This window comes from Physeter macrocephalus, chromosome 4, assembly GCF_002837175.3.
Source record: "Physeter macrocephalus isolate SW-GA chromosome 4, ASM283717v5, whole genome shotgun sequence".
In the NCBI taxonomy this organism is placed as follows: Eukaryota; Metazoa; Chordata; class Mammalia; order Artiodactyla; family Physeteridae; genus Physeter; species Physeter macrocephalus.
In genome coordinates, this window is record NC_041217.1 from 22653367 (window position 1) to 22672846 (window position 19480).

The window sequence follows — 19480 nt, forward strand, 5'->3', positions numbered from 1 at the left end:
CAATTTCCGGTAAGATTTACTGAATAAAACTTAAAAGCAGTAAACCTATTCAGGACAAAAGGTCTGATGATGCCAGGGGCTTCCCTGGTGGTCCAGTGGTTAAGAATCCATCTTGCAATGCAGAGAACGCCAGTTCGATCCCTGGTCAGGGAACTAAGATCCCACATGCCGTGGAGCAACTAAGCCCGTGCATCACAACTACTGAGCCCATGCACCACAACTGGAGAGCCCACGCGCCACAACCAGAGAGAAGCTTATGCGCCACAACTAAAGAGAAGCCTGCACGCTGCAACAAAAGATCCCACATGCCACAACTAAGACCCAAGGCAGCAAAAAAAAAAAAAAAAAAAAAAAAGGTCTGACGCCAGACCACTTGAGTTTGAATGCCAGCTCTGCCACTCTCTGTTATTTCATTTTTGTGCTCCAGTTTTTCCATTTGTTAAATATATATTACAGTAGCACTTAATAGGAGGGATGTTAAGTGAATACATGCAAAGATCCTAGAACAGTGACTGATCCACAATAAGTGCCCAATAAATGTTCGTTATTATTATTTACATATTGTGATATTATAAATTAACTTCGACAAGGAAATATATTTTGAAATTTCCAAACTTGTAGGAGACTAATATTTTCAAATGTCAAGTTACTGGAGAATAAGTTACTATACAAATGTCACTTGGGATCATGTAAGTGAACAGAATAGAAGCAGATAAACATTTCTGACAAATGAAAAATAATTCACTTTGATACTGTAAACAATAGGAGCCAAGAAGAAGTCCCATTATAGAACTACTTCCTGAAGATACAGACCTGATTTGCTGCTATGCATAAGAATACTAAGAAATTTAGAATGTTAAGAAAACTAGCTAAGATAAAATAAATATCATCCTTTTTTCAGTTATAGTATACTCCTGAAAAAATGTAATTTTGGTCATCATACTAATGGAAACTCCACCGGAGGAGAAAATAACCATTAAGAGATTTCCAGTTTCAACACGGTTGAGTAAAAGTGTTTCAGCAATATTTACTCCCCACCCCACCTCCAAAACAAAAACAAACAAACAAGACAAGAACAACAAACAGGAACACAAACTCCATGGTCAAAGAACATAGGAAATTATCTGTACTCTACTCCCTCTCCCCAACCTCCCCCCATCCTATCCTGGAAGTACGGCAAAGCATTTGCAACAAGAGGATCAGTCTTTATCTCCATGAGGTCTTTAAAAAGCTATCAACACTTGTCTTAGGCTATAGGCTTCAGTACGGCTCTATAATAAAGACAGGTATCTACACTGATGAGATATTGAAGGAAACAGATATTTGTGTGGGAGGGGTGCTGATATATGCATATTTTACTACCAAAGAAGAGAAAGGCCACCCAACATGGGTCTCTCCCTGTCAGCTCTAGCTGGTGCCCTAAGAACTACAAATCCCTATAAAAATTCATGTATTAGGAATTCCCAGAATAAAAACTCAGGTTTAATAATATATTTGACTGTAAATGGGATGAGTTTTAACTAATTAAAACAAAATAAACCTTTTATTTTATAAAGTTTTAGATTTATAGAATTAGTGCAAAGATAGTTCAGAGACCTCTGTACACCTCATACACCTCTCCTGTCGTTAAGGAAAATTTTCAGGATTACTGGCCCAGTATTTTGTAGAATGTCCTCCAACTGGGATTGGTCTGATATTTTTGTCACGATTAGACTAGGGTAAATCATTTTCAGGAAGAAGACCACAGAGGTAAAGTGTCATTCTCATTATATCGTTATCAAGGATACATACTGTCAACACGACTTATTGTTGTAGATGTGAACCTTGACTACCAGGTTTGAGACAGTGTTTGAAAGGGTTTTCACTTTGAAGTTACTCTTCCCTCCCTTTCCATACTACACTCTCTGGAAGTAAGTCACTTATGCCTGGCTCACATTTAAGAAATAGGGAGCTATACTCCACCTCCTTAAGGGCAATGCAACCACATAAATTATTGAAATTCTTTTGCATCAGAGACTTGCCTATTCTCACCCATTTATTTATTCAATCATTTATTTCTATCAGTATAGACTAACAAATACTTGACTACCTGTAATCTTGAACCAAAATTTATGAAGAAACTTGTGGAGAACGGTAAATGGCCCTGCAGAGGGCACAAAGTCAAAATTAACGTTTTGCAGAGAGGTGCGCTATTGAGAAGGAAGTGTACTTGTCTGGTGGAACCTCAAAGACCATGAACCAGAGGCACCAAAGTGTTGAACTACAGAAATTAGGGCAACAGCAGGGAGCCAAAGCACAGAAATTATCTGAAAATCTGCTTAAGAAGTCTGAAGACCCCACATACCCTCCACCCTGTCAACCAGCAGGTGAAACTGAACCAGGAGAGGGAAGCCCCAGGTTTGTGGACAACAGTTAGATCAACTCTGTTAGAAAAAAAGGTCAAAGTCTGTGTCCAGTCGCTCAACCTCCTGCCCCTGCCCCTGTCAGAAGACCAGCAGCTAGACGGACAGCCCCACGGTGTTGTCTGAAGATCTTTTTCTGAAAAATCTGATTTGGTTCAACAAAAAGAATCTACAAAAATAGATATTTGGAGTTTTCTAGCTCAAAAGTTAGCTGGTCATATGACTGCTTTACAATGGCACTCACACTTCAACAAAGTAGCCTGTACTGCACACATGCAATTAGCCTCACTCTTAAGCTGCCAGCATAGAAATAGTAATAGTAACAGCTCTCAACTGTCAAGACTTACCACATGCCAGGTCCTGTTATTACGACCTTATAAAGATAGCATTTCTCACTGCAGTATAATATACAGACCCAAACAAACACATATGCACACATACACATACACAAAGAAAAAAAAACAACTTGGAGGAAACAGAGTGCAGAAAAAATTGTAAGAGGGCTAGCAAATGAAAAAAATTTGGCAATTATGAATTTCAGAAAAGTTACAAAGGTGAATAAATGAAATGTGATCCTCATACAGGAACAATATTTATAAAGATGAGAAATGAAAATGCTCAATATGGATATAGTCAAACTTCATAATACAACTACATACTACAAATATATGAACACGTTTGGATGTCAGACAAATTATTATTTGTTAGGTAAATAAAGGCATTGTGTAATGCTAAATAAAAAGTCTTTATTCATTAGATATGGACGTATTTATAGCTGAAAGGATATAATGCCTGGGATTTGCCTTAAAACACTCCAAGAAAAAAAAAGTGGGGGATAAATAAAATAAGACTGTGAAAATGTTGATAATTATTGAAACTGGGTGATAAAAACAGGGGGGTTCATTATTGTGACCATTCTAAAGCATGTTTGTAAATTCTCAACCCTCCTCTCAGTGGGAGGTGGGGTTAGGACTCCTCTTCTCGAATCTGGGCTGACCTGAGTGAGCAATCAACCAATAGAGAACAGTGGAATTGACGCTACGTGACCTCACTTCCAAGGCTAGAAGATCTGCTGTAGAAAGAGCTTAGACCTCAGTGTCCGAGTCCAGGCCGCCCCCTCCGGCATGGCCCCGGGTGGACTGGTGACTGGAGGATGGAGAGCCTTGCTCCCGGGACCTGCCTCTTCCTGGGCCTCCTGGGGGAGAGTCACACGTCCAGGTGACAGGGCTGGGGTGTGTTAAGAGGGGCTGGTTTTGACTGCTGTTTTCTCCTCCTTTTGATGTAATGTTTTACAAATCCTGAGGTCAAGAACAGCAGTGCTGCCCAAGCTCCCAATGCAGGGAGCCCGGGTTCCATCCCTGGTCAGGGAACTAGATCTCACATGCATGCTGCAACTAAGAGTTTGCATGCCATGACTAAGGAACCGGTGAGCCGCAACTCAGGAGCCCACGAGCCGCAACTAAGACCCACACACAACTATAACATAGCATAACGAAACATAACAAAACATAACGTAAAATGAACGGCAGTGTCACTTCAGCCTGTTTCCTGCAATCCTCATGCTGCAGCCCTAACCTGCCATGGAAGAACCCTTGCACCCTGAGGCTGCCCGACTCTGAGCAAGCCCACACTATCCTGTAAAGGGTGCCACATGAGAGGCCTTCAGCGGACGAGACGAGAAAGGGGTTGGGGGCGCAGGAGGCAAGAACAGACAAGATCAAATGATAGGTATACAGAGAGCTAAGTAGGCAGACGAGCACAGCCCCGTTGCCCTAATCCTCCACATGTTCTAGCTCCAGCTAGAGTCTCTGCAGCCACGGAAGACCCTGAGACATAACCAGCTGGCTGAGCCTCCCTGAATTCTTTATCCACAGAAATGGTGAGAAACAATAAAAATAAACTTGGGGGTGCTTTTTTTTGCAAGAATAGAAACCGAAACAATTATATTAGACTCCTTCTGTGTACACATTTTACATAATAAAATGCTTTTAAAGTTCAGAAAAATACCAATAGCTACCTCAAAAACTTCTTTTCTTGCTATGTGCCAAATGTGCTAGGTCCACTGATGCAATTCTTAAGAGAAGCCTTTAAGTTAAAGTATTATTATCATTTTACAGATCAAGTAAGGTCTTGTTATCATTACTATTACTGTATTTCAGATAAATAAACTAAAGCTGCGAAATGTTAAACATCTAGAAAAAAGCACAGGACATACGGGCAGCGCTGGGATTCCCAGATAATTTCCTTCAATGACTCAAAGTTCCGGCACCTACTGAAGGCCTCTGCACCGTCGTCTCACCTGTCTCTGCCCTCTTCTCCACTTCATGGACCGTCGTGCCCTGGACCTTATCAGCACCTGGATCTGTCCCACCTCTGAAATCACTAGCTCCAGCATCTCCTCTTCGCTCAGTCTCCCACACACCTGTTTTCAAACCTCAGTAGGTTCTTGGATTCACCACCGCCTCCTCAAATAGTCCTATTTTTACAATTTAAGAGTCCATAGTCTCTTTTTTTCTTTCTTAATCTAAATTCTAAATCTCTGCTTTCTCTGTGCCTGAACCTAGACTGTTGAGCATTGCTATGGGGAAAAAAATCATTAAACCAGCCCTACTGGTACCATTCCATACCCCAATCCTAAACGCTGCCTGAAAATCCTGTTACCCTAGCCAGTTCATCTCAAATTAGCCAAGGAAGTGATTTCAGACCTTCATCCTCCTCAAACCTCTAACCTATCCATCATGAGTCTCACTTTCATCAGAAGATCTCACTTTTTAATTCATAGAGACAACGCCCTCAATTTTCCAGCACCAAACTGATAATCCTTCTTGCCTGCACATCTGTTCTTTCTCCCTTTACTATCACGTCAACAAATTAGCCCTCGTTCTAAGGCCAGTACCGATACATAAGCTCTGACTCCCTGCTCCTCCCATTTCTCCTTCCCATCAACCCGTAAAGACACCACTCAAGCTTCTTCCACGTTAGAAAAGTCCTCTCTAGACACCCCATTACCCCCTCATGAAGCCACCACCTCTGCCTTCTGCCTCGCTGCAGACTCTCCTGAGCCAACTGTGGAAGCCTGCTGCTCTCGCTTTTTCAGTTTCCCTTTACTCCTCAACCATTCCAACCTGGAGTTTACCTCTACCATTCCACTCAAACAGCTTTTTGTTAAGGTCACTGGTGACCTCTAGGCTGCTCAATTCAAAGACACTTTTTCAGCCCTCCCTCCCTGGACCTCTCAATCCTCCCTCTGGAAACACAGACTTCTCTTGACTTCCATTACGCAACTTTCTCTTCATCTTCCCAATGCTTCTGGCTGCTCTTCCTACATCTTGAGCCTGTTGGCCTCTTCGGGCCTGTCCCAGAACCTCTGACATGTTCTCTTCACACTCTCTCTGGACAATCTCAACTACTTTCTTAACTTCAACTGCCATCAATACATTGATGATTCCTAAATGTTGGCTTCTGCGGAGATCCGGACTCATTTGTCCAATTGCCAACTTGACATCTCTACTTGGACATCCTGCAATTGCCTCTAAACTCCATCTATCCCCAAATCCTCTTCTAAAATCTGCTTATCCTCCAGTATTTCCCACCCCTTAAGCACCTGAAAACCATCAGGTGCTTAAGGGAGAAATTTGGGAATATTTCCCTCTTGTTCATAGCCCCCATCTCTCCACACATATATTCTATTGATAAACATAACTTACTGATTCTACTTCCTAAATGTCTCCAGTTATCTCTATTTGCACTCCCACCTCTTTAAGCCCACCCACCATTGCCTCTGGATATCACAACAGCTTCCTCACTGGGCTACCACAACCCATCTTGCTCTCCTGTCATTCCTTATTCACACTGCAGCTACAGTGACCTTCTCAAAACAAAAATCTGTTTCCATCACTGTCCTGCTTAACTTAATTGCTTCCTACCACTTACAGAATAAGTCCAAAACCCTTACCAAGGTATCTGTGAGCTGGATTCTGTACACCTCTGCAGCCTTTCCACATCCTGTCTCCATTTCTATAGCCATATTCTTCTTCCAGTCCCCTGGACACACTGAGCTCTCAGTCACCTTAGGGCCTTTACACATGCTACTCCTACCAATACTGTCATCACTCTCACCATGTGATCAGTTAATTGCTATTTATTCTTTGAGTCTCAGCTTCCTCAGAGAAGCCTTTAAGAACCGCCAGACTGGGACTTCCCTGGTGGTCCAGTGGCTAAGACTCCGCCCTCCCAATGCAGGGGGCCCGGGTTCGATCCCTGGTCAGGGAACTAGATCCTGCATGCCACAACTAAGACCAGGTGCAGCCAAATAAACAACAAATTAAAAAAACATTAAATTAAATTAAATTAAAAAAAAAAAAAAAAAAGAGAACCTCCAGACCATGTTAGCTTTGCCTGATATATCGTCCGTAAGACCTGTCTTTGTCTTTTTGTACTCATCACACTTCTGATTATTTAAAGTGGTGACTGAAGTGCCAACCACTGTGTCTCCTTGGTAAACAACAGGTGCTTAAATATTTTTTCAATTAATGACTTCCTAAGAATTATTATTTCTAAGAATTATTGATAAAATAAACACTGATATAATTCTATTAATATATTAATTCTATTTATATAATTTCCCCATCTTAGAATTTAACTCATTAACATCTGCGTATAATAATATAACTAGTTTGCTTCTGCCTTCAGAGCTAGACAAAAGTATAAAAATAAGAAAACTGTATTCTGCCTTTGTCGAAGACTCAATGAGAAATACTCTTCCGGGACTTCCCCGGTGGTTTAGACTCTGCGCTCCCAATGCAGCGGGCCCGGGTTCAATTCCTGGCCGGGGAACTAAGATCCCACATACGGCAACTAAGCCCACACACAACTACTGAGCCCGCGCACTGCAACTAGAGAAGCCTGTGAGCTGCAACAAAGAGCCCGAGAGCCACAACAAAGATCCAGCACAGCCAAAATTAATTAATTAACTAATTTCTAAAAACTATTAAAAAAAAAGAAAGAAAAAGAGAGATACACTTCCTTAGGAGGGGAAATTAGTGTTTAATGGGTATGGAGTTTCAGTCTTGTAAGACAGAAGAAGTTCTAGAGAGTCACTACAATGTGAGTATATATAACACTACCGAACTGTACTCTTAAAAATGGTTAAAATAGCAAAGTTTGTATGTGGTTTTTTACCACAAAAAAATTTAAAAAAAAATAAAAAACTTCTTCCTTAAAAAAATTCTACCTCATAATTATATTCAAGAGCTATCTTCTTTCAGGCTTGACCTTGCTCTTCCCAATTGCCCTTAAACATAGTAAACATTTAATACTCCTCTTTAGTCTCAGAAATATTCTTCCCCTAGCCGTCTAAGACTTAGCTAGACCATTACAGCTTACATAAAACACCAATGTGTGCTTATAGAATTTACTTCCTGAATCTAAAATGGAGTTTGAACAAACTGACAAAAGGCAATCATAAATAACTGTAGATACTAGAAATAGATGGATTTTATTTATTAAGTACAAAAGAAAAGGTACCTTTAGAGAGAACTCTGACAAATTTTTCAAGTGATCAAATTTAACATCAACAACAATGATACAAACTGACACTACGAACTTCCTGAAATGTTCTGAGACACCTCACCACAAATGTAGTATTCTTGCTCAAAATATTTAACCCGAATCTAATCATGAAAAAGCAATCAGATAAATTTAAGTTGTAGAGTGATCTACAGAAGACTTATCTAGACAATTCAAAAATGTCGGTCATGAAAGTACTCTCTCCCCAAAAAGGCAGATTAAAGGAGATTAAAGGGACATGCCAACTACATAGCAGGTTTGCTCTTTATTGAATCTAGGGTAAAAAAAAAAAAAAAAAGCTAAACAAAATGAAAGATTAAAGGTACAGTGGACAGTTTTGGGGCAACTGGAAAAATCAGAATAGATTGTGTATTAAATAATATTATTCTCAGTGTTAAATTTCTTTAGTATGGAAAATGGTATGATAGTTACACAGGAGAAGTATTTACAGCTAAAGTGTCGTGATGTCTTCAACTATCCTTCAAATGGGTGGGCAAAAAAAATAAAGATATATACACACACACACAAATATATGATGTTTTTATATACAGAGTTAAAGTAAATATGGTAAAATGTTAACAAGTGGTAAATTCAGCTAAAGGACATACAGATATTTATTGTATTATTTTTCAACTTTTCTGTAGGCTTGAAAATTTTCAAAATATGGCTATCTAGGAAAGCCCTTTAAGAACTTTGTTGATGATGGCATAGTGATCAATGGACAAAGGATTTTATCTAGCAGGGATGATGGGCTCTACTGTGTCTATGTCTCTACCATTAAGTTTGGCACTTAATCAAAAAAAGGCTTGATAAAGGATACAGGCCTTATTTCTCTTTCTGTACTGTAAGCATCCTGAAAGCAAGGACTTACAATTTTTTATATCCTCATATTACCTACCCCAGTGGTATACACATATACTATATACTCAATACATGTTTGCTGAATAAATACAAACAACTTAAATACTAAATAATATTATTTTGCTGTGGGTATAAACATGTTAGTAAAGAAACCTGAATGGTTGAGTAACTATTTAAAGATTATATATGTGAGAATGCAATGAGCATACCTATAGACGACACTGAATACAACAGCTGAAGAAGAGAACGCCAATGAATCAAAAGCTGAAGTCACATTAATCACTGGGAAGAAGGTAAGGATGACCTGTTCCTTCCGAATGCTTTCTCCTGTCCAAAGTGTCTTCTGATCACTTTTATGTCCTGCATTCATGAAATCTCCTGTCCTTCATCTCTTCTTCTCCACTGTCCCCATAACTATCCTTTCACTACATACCACTTTCTCTAAAAGCCACTGGCGATCGTGTACAGCAATTTAGTGTCATTAACTTAAGCCGAAAGTCATTATAAATACGGTATTTCAGGGCTTCCCTGGTGGCGCAGTGATTAAGAATCCGAGAAGCCACCACGATTAGAAGCCCGCGCACCGTAATGGAGAGTAGCCCCTGCTCACCACAACTAGAAAAAGTCTGCGCGCAGCAACGAAGACCCAACTCAGCTAAAAACAAAACAAAACCAGTATTTCAGCACATTACTAGATTTTCTTTACTCCATTGCCTGAACAGTGCCTCCCGAGATATTTTTGTTACTGAGATATTGGTGGATGTTTCTTTGCTCTATGGACATTCAACCCCGATTACTAGGAAAGGTTGGTCCTAGAGCAAACAGACAGCTTTCAACTCTCTGGCTACCATTTAATTATTTGTCAGGGAACCTGTGACCTTAGGCAGATTAGTGCAACAAGTGAAAATACTTGTTAAACTCAGATTTAGCTGCATGTGGACCAGTGAGCACTATTCCATAGCTCTAGACACTCTCCCTAGGCTGATCGGCCACCTAAAAAACACAAGACACTGTTACTAAGACCAGACGAATGAGTATGGATACATAAGTCCAATATCACTACTGAAAAAAGCGGCCTGAAACAACTGCCGTATTAATGAGTAAATTGTTTTCTTAAGCGTTAATTTAATGTGGGCTTTTCCCTTTCCAAATCAATTTCACTGACACATAGAGAGAGAAAGAAAAGGCTACATGATATTTCTCACCCCTCATTTTCAAAGCATTTAGTTCAGATGATGTAGTGGCATATAAACTTCATTCTCTAAAAGTATACCTTTCCCTGGATGCTTCATCTGGGATACCCAGGCATATCTCTCGGTCGAACCTTCCTGCACGTCTCAAAGCAGGGTCTAAGGAGTCTGGTCGGTTAGTAGCTCCGATGACTAGGATCTGAGCTGTAGCGGCCATGTTATTCAGATCTAGTAAGAACCAGACACAGGATGAGTGGTGAACAAGACACTTGACATTAAGGATAATAATGCTTACACAAGTCATTTATGTGGTTAGAGAGAGGGTATTATACACTGACAGCAATATATATATATATATATATATGTATATAAAACTAACATTCACTAAATGTCTAGTATGGGAAAGATGTGAGGAAAATACAAACTTTGTCCTCAAGCAGCTCAATCTATTTGAAGCACAGTAAGCATAAACAAAGCACCACAGTGATATGACGGAAGATATTATGAATTCAGACTGAGGAATCAGGGAGAACTTAGGGAGGAGGTAACATTCCAGAAAAGGCTTGAAGGGTAAACAGGATATTGATAAACTGAAACATAGGTTAATGAAATTTTACATGGAAGAAATGGAATGAGCGAAAAGCACAGAGGTACAAACAGGTGTGGCACGTTAAGACAAGGTGAGCGGTCTACCAATAGGGAGTCTTGGCAAGACAGAGTAGTATGTATCTCAAAACAGACTCACAGCACTGAGATGGGGGAATACAATATAGTCTCCAGTTGCTCTGGCCTAATCCAGATACGGATTTTTATTAATGGACAGAATGCAGGGCCTAAAGTGTATTTTCCACAAGTATTATTTCTCTCAACTGAACCAGGGGTGACTAGCAGAGAGTCTGAGGTTACACCCCCTCACAGGTAACTAAGTCTTCTATCAGCCAAGTCGTGAGGAATTTAGAGTATATTCTTTTGCCAACAGGAAGCCATGAAAGGTTCCTCTGGTAAGATTTGTGTTTTAGAAAGATAACTTTAATAATTTTGAATCGAGTAAAGAGGAATAAATGCAAAAAGAGTTTGTTGTGATTTGAATACAATAATCAGGTGAGAGATGAGTGAAGGCAGGAACATAGGAGATGAAAATGAAAAGCCCAATTTAAGGTCCAAGTTGTAGACAGAATTAAAAGCACTAAGCAAATGATTCAATGTGAAGGCGGAAGAGAAGGAAGAGACAAAGACAACTCAGTTTGGATGCTGTTAACTTAAATATGGAATACAGGAGGGAGGTCAGACATGCAGAAAGGGCCACAGGGGAAGCCAGTGGAGCTCTGGACACACCGAGTGTGAGGGGACGTGGGACAGTCACCTTCAAGTATCTGACAGGCGGCTGCGAAGATGGGTTGCAAGCCTATCAGAAATGAAGGTTAGAGATGTAATTTGACAGTTTTTCAATGCATTGAACAGGAGTTAGTTGGGAAGTGGGGAGGGCAAGAAGAAAAGAAGATCAAGTGTAAAACCTTATGGGATGTATCTTTCTTTAAGGGATGGAGAAAAGGAGGCAAGTAAGTAAAGGAAAGCAGTAGGGAGTTGTCAGAGAACAGAAGGACAGAGTGTTACTCAAGCCAAGGGTGATAATAACAACAAGGACAAGGTGATCACAGTATCAAATGCTCTCAACCACCACCGGTAACACTCACGGGGTGCTTGCCCCGTGCCAGGAACTACTCTAGGTACAATCCCTACCCCCAGATAACAACTGTAAGAGCTGGGTTCAGAGGGGTGAGGGCTAAGAGCAAACCAAAAGATGTGGCCACCGGTGATCATCAACGAGTTTTCTATGATTGTTTCAGTGGAATGGTAGAGGCAGAGAGACAATTGTAGGGGTGGGGTTACAGAATAGAACTGAAATAGAAACATATTTAATTGGCAGGGACTATTCTTTGGATAAATTTGGATTGAAAAGAAAAGAGGCATAAGGTATACGTTTGAGCGAGACAAGAAAGCTCTTTAATACTTTTTGAAAACTGAATAAAAGGAATCAGCTAAAAAAAGAGACTCATGCTACAAGAGGAGATCCCTGAACAAGCAGAACTACTTTACAGAAAACGAGTTGACACCTCAGAATTGACGTAGCACCACGAGCTACAAACTTGCAGTCACAGGAAGATGTTCCTATGCTGAACCCTTCCTGCACTAATGCTGGTATAGAGCCAAAGCTGTTCCACTGCTGATTCAGGGATGCTTTCAGTCTCACAGCTAAAACAATGACCAAGGGTAGGAGTCTGCTTCCTTTTTCTAGTTCATGTTGCTCAGACACTACAGTCTTGGTGATATGCTCTGAACATAGCAATGGTTAATAACATAATTCAACAAGAACAATCATGGAAATCTGTTAAATCTTCAGTAATGAAAATATCCTTCCACAGGAAGTCAATACTTAGTAACACAAGTGCTGTTTCACAAGCTAGAAAGATAAAAATCAGACCTTAGCTAGGATTGGCCACCTACTACAAGATAAATCCCATTCTTTTTCTCACTTTTAGAGGATCTGATCATTTTAAATTGAAGTTACATTAGCCAAAAGTATGAATTTCTGATTATTAAAAAAATGAAGTTTTACTTGTTTTTACACAGAGTAAAAAAAACAAAAACAAAAACTAGTTAACGTGTTTCTGGGATAATAGCTCTCACAAATAAAGTATTTGTGGTAGCTCATTAATTGCATATGCATAAATAAACATCTGGATTCTGGCCTATGCTTTGCTAATGACTCACTGTATGCATCTGGCCCTTAGCTCTCTGTGCATCAGTTTCCTCATAAACAAATGATGATATTTTAAGATCCTTCGCAGTTCTTAATAATTAGAATTATGTCTGAGTTTAAGTTTTTAAAATTAGGTGAAATTAGTTTTTTTTAAGTGGTCTTCTTAATTATCTTGTTCATATTAATTTATCTAAAAGTGTTAACTTCTTACAATTTCAGATTTATAAACACTGATTTAATAATAAGGTTTTACAAAGTTCTCAAACTGTAGGGAAAAAAATGACCACATGGTACAGGCTATTTGGGGAGAGAGAAAGAAACAAGTCCCCGTAAAACTGAGTTCCTCCACCAAGTTTATGATTAACATCTCTATCCAAAACTTTATTCCCTTTCTTGTCCCACCCGTTCCCCTCAGGATTAAGGAGTATCAAAGAAAAGGGAGAACTGAGACCGAGCACGACTGCAGAGCCATCCTGCGTACAAGCCCCTCTGTGTCATCTGCTTGTTTGGTCTTCCCAGAATTCTAAAAAGTGAACTCAAGCACCTAACAATTACAACAACAGAGTCACAGGACTCCTAGTTCCTCCAGAAGGAATATATAGATAACAATCTGACGCATACCTTTCAGTGGTTCTACAGAAACTAAGACCCTCCACCCAGTGGAGGATGGTGACTACATGCTGACCACAAGCACAGAGCCCCCAGACTGGCTAGTGATTAAAATTCCTGAAACATCACCCTGTTACCTCTCCACCAACCAATCAGAAAAATGCCCAGGAGCTGATCATGTACCCTGCGACCCTCACCTCTAATATCGCCTTTAAAAAACCTTGCCTGAAAGCAACAGGAGTTCGGGTCTTTTAAGCATTAGCTGCCTACTCTCCTTGCTTGGTGCCCTGCAATAAACACTGTTCTTTCCTTCACCACAACCCAGTGTCAGTAAATTGGCTTTGCTGGGCATTGGGCAACTAGATCCAAGCTCAGTTCAGTAAAAGGATGACTATGTAAGTTGAATTATTTACTGTTTTCCCTATTTTGGTTTATAAAGGGGAAACTTAAAAAACACACATAGACACACCAAAAATCCCAACTAACAGGGCTTTCAGTAATGTTCTAATAATAAGTAGTCTGCTTAATTCCTGTACTTGTTCATTTTTCCACATTTTAATATCTCTGAAATCAGAATGCTTATACTACCAATGTGATAAGCATTATGTCATACTTTGGTGTTTTGCCATTTTCCTTCTCAGAGGTACATAAAATAATGGTGTATCTTATAACTGATAATAAATTAGCTTCAATAAAATAATAATAATTCAGAACACAGTCCTGGGACTTCCCTGGTGGCGCAGTGGTTAAGAATCCGCCTGCCAGTGCAGGGGACACGGGTTCGAGCCCTGATCCGGGAAGATCCCACATGCCACAGAGCAAGTAAGCCTGTTCGCCACAACTACTGAGCCCACGCTCTAGAGCCTGCAAGCCATAACTACTGAGCCCGCATGCCACAACTACCAAAGCCTACGCGTCTAGAGTCTGTGCTCCACAACAAGAGAAGCCACTGCAATGAGAAGCCCGCGCACCGCAACGAACAGTAGCCCCCGCTTGCCGCAACTAGAGAAAGGCTGCACGCAGCAATGAAGACCCAACACAGCCAAAAATAAATAAATGAATAAATTAATTTTTTAAAAAAAGAACTGATGCAGATATTTTAAAAAAAGAACACAGTCCTTAAAACATGGCAAGAAAATTTTACATAAAAATAAAACAGCAGAATAAGCAATCTACAACCTAGCATCCCAAGGAATGCAAAATACGTATTACTTCAAATTTTCTTATGTACATAAAACATGCTATTTCACAGTAGGTAAGATTTAGTTCCAAAAGTTCTACTCATGCTGAGTCCTTTCCTCCAAATTTGTATCCAAAAACCATTAAACAAAATTGAAAAACAAATTACAGATAGGAAGTAATTGCAGTATATTTAACAAAAGATTTGTTTCCATAATATATTGAAATATAATATTCACTCAAATTTTTTTTTAAATTCAATAGAACAATGGGAAAAGGATGAGAAAAGGGATTTTGGAAATAATATGAATAGCCAAAAAAGTATGGAAAGATATCTACATCAATGGTAATCAGGGAAATGCAAATTACAACAAAGATACCAATTTTCATCCCTCAGACTGGCAAAAATTAAAACAATTCAATGTTGTGAAGGATCTGGAGAGTGACTCTCGTATAGTGCCAGTAAAGATGTAAATGGCAAAGTCTTTTTGGAAGGCAATTTGCCATTTACTATAAAAATTTTAAATGTACACTCTTTAACCATTGCTTCGTCTTAGAAAAATACATGTGTACCAAAATGGTCCATTTAAGGATATTCCCTACAACTTGTTGTAAAGCAAAAACCAAAACAACCTGAATATCCATCAAAATGGAAATATTTAAGTATAATATGATAAATTTATCCTAAAGGATACCAAGTAGCAATTAAAAAGAGGTAGATATAAATGCATTAAAATGGCAACATTTCCAAGAAATATTAAGATACAAACAGCAGGTTATAGAATAGTGTGTATGGTGCAATCAGAGTATTGTAAAAAGCAAAACAATGTTACTGTATTTATACATGTGTGTAAATGCATTAAAAATAACTGTAAGATATACTCCAAAAATTAATGATGCAATCTTTTATGAAAAGAAAAAGATTTGTTTCTACTCTGAGTTTTACGCTACTTGAATGTTTCATATCTTCACATCTTACACTAAAAAAGAAAATTCATTCTCTTAAAATGAATTCATTATTTCAAACTGACCGTCCATGCAGGTTAGGAGCTGGGCTACAATTCTTCGTTCCATATCTTTTGAAGCAACTTCTCTTTTGGGGGTAATAGCATCAATTTCATCAATAAAAAGGATACATGGTGCATTTGACTAGAAATAAGAATCACAAAAAGACAACCATAAATGTATTCCCTATACTGCAGCATGGTTAAGTATATACACTTTTTCAGTCTTAAAGTTCAAGGATCTTTCACCAAAAGAATAACCCTAAAGAAGGCAGTTCACAGTGATTTACTTCTGATTTTTATCTGACTTAGGAGAAGTGAGAGGATTAAAAGAGAACAGTAAGAGACTACATATAGGATAACACATTTATAGTCTTCTTATCAATCCATATCATAGTCTTCTCATCAATCCATGTTCTGTGATGATAAAACTACTGAAATTCTTTTGTAAATTAGGCACATTTGTTATGTTCTGAAATTTAAAAATAGTAAGTTTATAAATTTTAAACTAGAAAAACTAAGTTCACTACAAACATTTATCCAAGCTTTTCCCTAGAATCTGCTATACGAGGAATTTAAGAAGCACCAGAGGCTTTGTTTTTATTTTTTTTATTGTGGTACCATCTAAACCATTTTATTTTTTATTTTTTTGCGGTACGCGAGCCTCTCACGGTTATGGCCTCTCCCGTTGCGGAGCACAGGCTCCAGACGCACAGGCTCAGCGGCCATGGCCCACGGGCCCAGCCGCTCCGCGGCATGTGGGATCTTCCCGGACCGGGGCACGAACTCGTGTCCCCTGCAACGGCAGGCGGACTCCCAACCACTGCGCCACCAGGGAAGCCCCATCTTAACCATTTTAAGTGTATGGTTTAGTGGCATTAAATACATTTACATTGTTTTCACCATCCCAAACTGAAACTACCAGAGGCTTAGTTTGAAGACTACATTGAGAAAGAAAGGAGGGTAAAGTTCCAGTACATTCCGTGTGGACAACGATCACCTGCAGTCTTTTTTTAAACATAAACTAGATAGAGTTCAGAGAGAGTAAGTTAAGATACAATATAAGCAACAACTACCTGGAAAAGTCAAATTCACAGAGGCAGAAAGTAGCACAGCAGTTGCCAGGGGCTAGGGGCAGGGGAAAATGAAGTTAGTGATTACTGGGTACAGAGTTTCAGCTTGGGAAGATGGAAAGTTCTGGAGATGGATGGGGGTGATGGTCACATAACAATATGAGTGTGCTTAATGCCACCAAACTGTAAAAATGTTTAAAATGGCACATTTTATGTTAAATATATTTTACCACAATAAAAAACAAACAGATTAAGAATCAGTTAAAAGGAGAAATTTAAATAAAAAGATGTAGATTTACAATCTAAAGCACAGCTCATCCTTAGTTATTTAGTTAGGAGCGACACTGATTATGCTAAGAGTCAGACTGTCAGCCTGGCTAAAACATCTAAAGTGTGTAAACCACTGCATTTTAAAGGGAAAGAAATTTGGCCTGCCACTAGCTGCCTCTCTTTCCAATCCTCTTCATGATAATGTTTGCAAAGGAGAACCTCTGACTGCTCGACACATTACCCCAGTTACAAAAGAGTAAAGTTACAGACAGCAAAGGTCTCAGAAAGCAAGGGCAATAGTATTTGTCAATGTTCTGGAAAACTGAATAAGAAAAAAAGGAAAAAAGAATAAATGATGGTCATCCGAATTTAGCCTGAAGCAAGAATATAGTTTTCAACACAGAACCATTTGATCTGATTTTACCTTTTTGCTCTCTGATCCACACATACCTTATTGTACCGACTTTCATTAGGAAACAGGGGGTCCAGGAAAAAGGGGAGCTAGACCATACATTTACTGAGCATCTGCTGTTAGGCATAGTACCAGCTCAGTACTGGTTCCGAGAAAGATATAAACACACAGCTAACAACCTAATTTTGCCCTTTGTCTCTTTTATCCTCATTCATCATTGTGTTTACCATAAACATGAAAGTTATTTCTTGTCTTCCAGCTGTATGCCAATTAACAATCAAATCAAGCTCATTTTGGAAAACACGTAACACCTGAAAGAATTTAGCTTTGCTCTGCACAGTACCCTTCCCACCCTTCCTCTGCATCTTCCTTGTGCATCCACAGCTTTTCCAATGCCAGTCTATGTTTAGCTCACAGGAGACATCCTGACCAGGCTCACCTGTGTGAATAACTGCAGGAAGGAAAAAACTAACACATCGCTTCTGGAGTCTGACCAGAACCAGGACTTTACCTCTTCCCCGTTTTAGAATAAAAGAAGCCTTCTCCTCCGTTGGCTGGCTTTCCAAATAAAGTCTCTATTCCTTGCTCCAACAACTCGTCTCTCCATTTACTGGCCTACAGCAGCAAACAATACTAGCTTGGACTAGGTAATGAATTTTGCTACATTCTTGCTATTTAAAAAAAGTTTCAAGTACTGATAAAATACACTTTCTCTTCTAATTTCACATCAGCTTTGCATTTCAGATGCACTGGCCATGTCCACCAGCCCCTATATAATTGGGGTGCAAATGATGACAACATAAAATTAAACTTTTTGCTATTTTTTAGTTTTCAACCAGTGATGACTAGTGACTGCTCAAGTGAGCATGTCATAGCTAACATTTTTGGCTTTTGCTGTGTGCTAAACACTACATTAAAGATTTTATATGAACCCTCTCATTTAATACAATCAACAACCCCATGAGATTTGAGTAGTATCATTAACAGTTTACTAGTAAGGAAACTAAGGGTTAGAGTGGTTAAATCTCTTGCCCAGGATTACACAATTAGTATGTGGTGGCATAAGGATCTGAACCCATGTTTCTGATTTGAAAGTACATTTAACCCTAACACTACACTGAAGATAAAACTTTAATGGGATACAAATGTCATCTTCCTCATAAGTTCTTAAGCATCCAAATTTTAATAACATGAATTATAATAAGAATAAAATCCAATCTGTAATTTCTCTGGTAACAGAATTTTCTTTTCACAGCTTCAATTACACAAATAGAGAAGAGTTTATCCTGACATGTCCATGGGTGCTTTTCTAATGTGATAATCCTTAAATGTTAAAAATGTTCACACTGCTTACAGGTTGTTCGGTCAAACCTAAGTTAAGGAAAGTAAAAGTGAAAAAAATATCACAAAGATAATCTCCTTTCAGCATATGCTATCGGGTATGACAGCCCAGAACTTCTAACCAATTACGTTACTTTCAGATTAAACAGATTATTTTATCCAACAGTCTATGTTAGTCAATCTGCTTTAAACATTTAGCCACCATGAGTAACAAACTACCATGTTTAGAAAAGAATGGCCAGTGAACAGGTTAACAAATACCAGCGTTAGAGAAAACAGGATCTTCCACGTAGCCTTATACATTTGAAAACCTAAAATTAGAGCCATTAGCTGACTCACCACAGCTTGTTCAAATAGTTCTCTCAGCTTCTGTTCCGATTCTCCAGATACTCCAGATACAATCTCTGTAGCAGCTACTTTCAATATTGGAAGGTCAAGTTCCTATGCACAAATATATAAAAGAATGACCAAATTTTCACTTCCCTACTTTTTCCTCACTCAGTCGCTCTCTCAAAATTACATTTTTTAAATGACCAGTTTTCTGAGGAACCTCATCTTGTGTTGGTCCAATGAAAAACATTACTTAAAAATCTAAAATTTAATCCAAACACTTTGACTGGATACCTTCTACTTGTTTTTACTCTGTAGATATCACTATAAAACTGTTATTATCTCTTCTGAATAAAGGGTCTTGAATCTTAAGAAATATGTTTGCCTCTACTTAGAGCTGAGCCAAAACACCTTCATCTGTTATTTATCTGCTGGAAAGGAAATAGCAGGGGGGTGTGACACAGTGGTCTCCCACACACC

General features: G+C 39.0%; 1 protein-coding gene across 3 annotated transcripts in view; it reads right to left on the reverse strand.

Moving 5' to 3' along the window:
• NVL (nuclear VCP like) overlaps window positions 1–19480 on the reverse strand; it is a 104455-nt gene that overhangs the window by 69940 nt on the left and 15035 nt on the right. For all 3 annotated transcript variants that reach the window (XM_007109731.4, XM_007109730.4, XM_055084046.1), the window contains exons 10-12: window positions 19010–19111; window positions 15602–15719; window positions 10105–10249 (exon numbers count right to left, since the gene is read on the reverse strand). In XM_007109731.4, the coding sequence (XP_007109793.1) occupies window positions 10105–10249; window positions 15602–15719; window positions 19010–19111 (365 nt within the window). The remainder of the gene's footprint in view (window positions 1–10104; window positions 10250–15601; window positions 15720–19009; window positions 19112–19480) is intronic.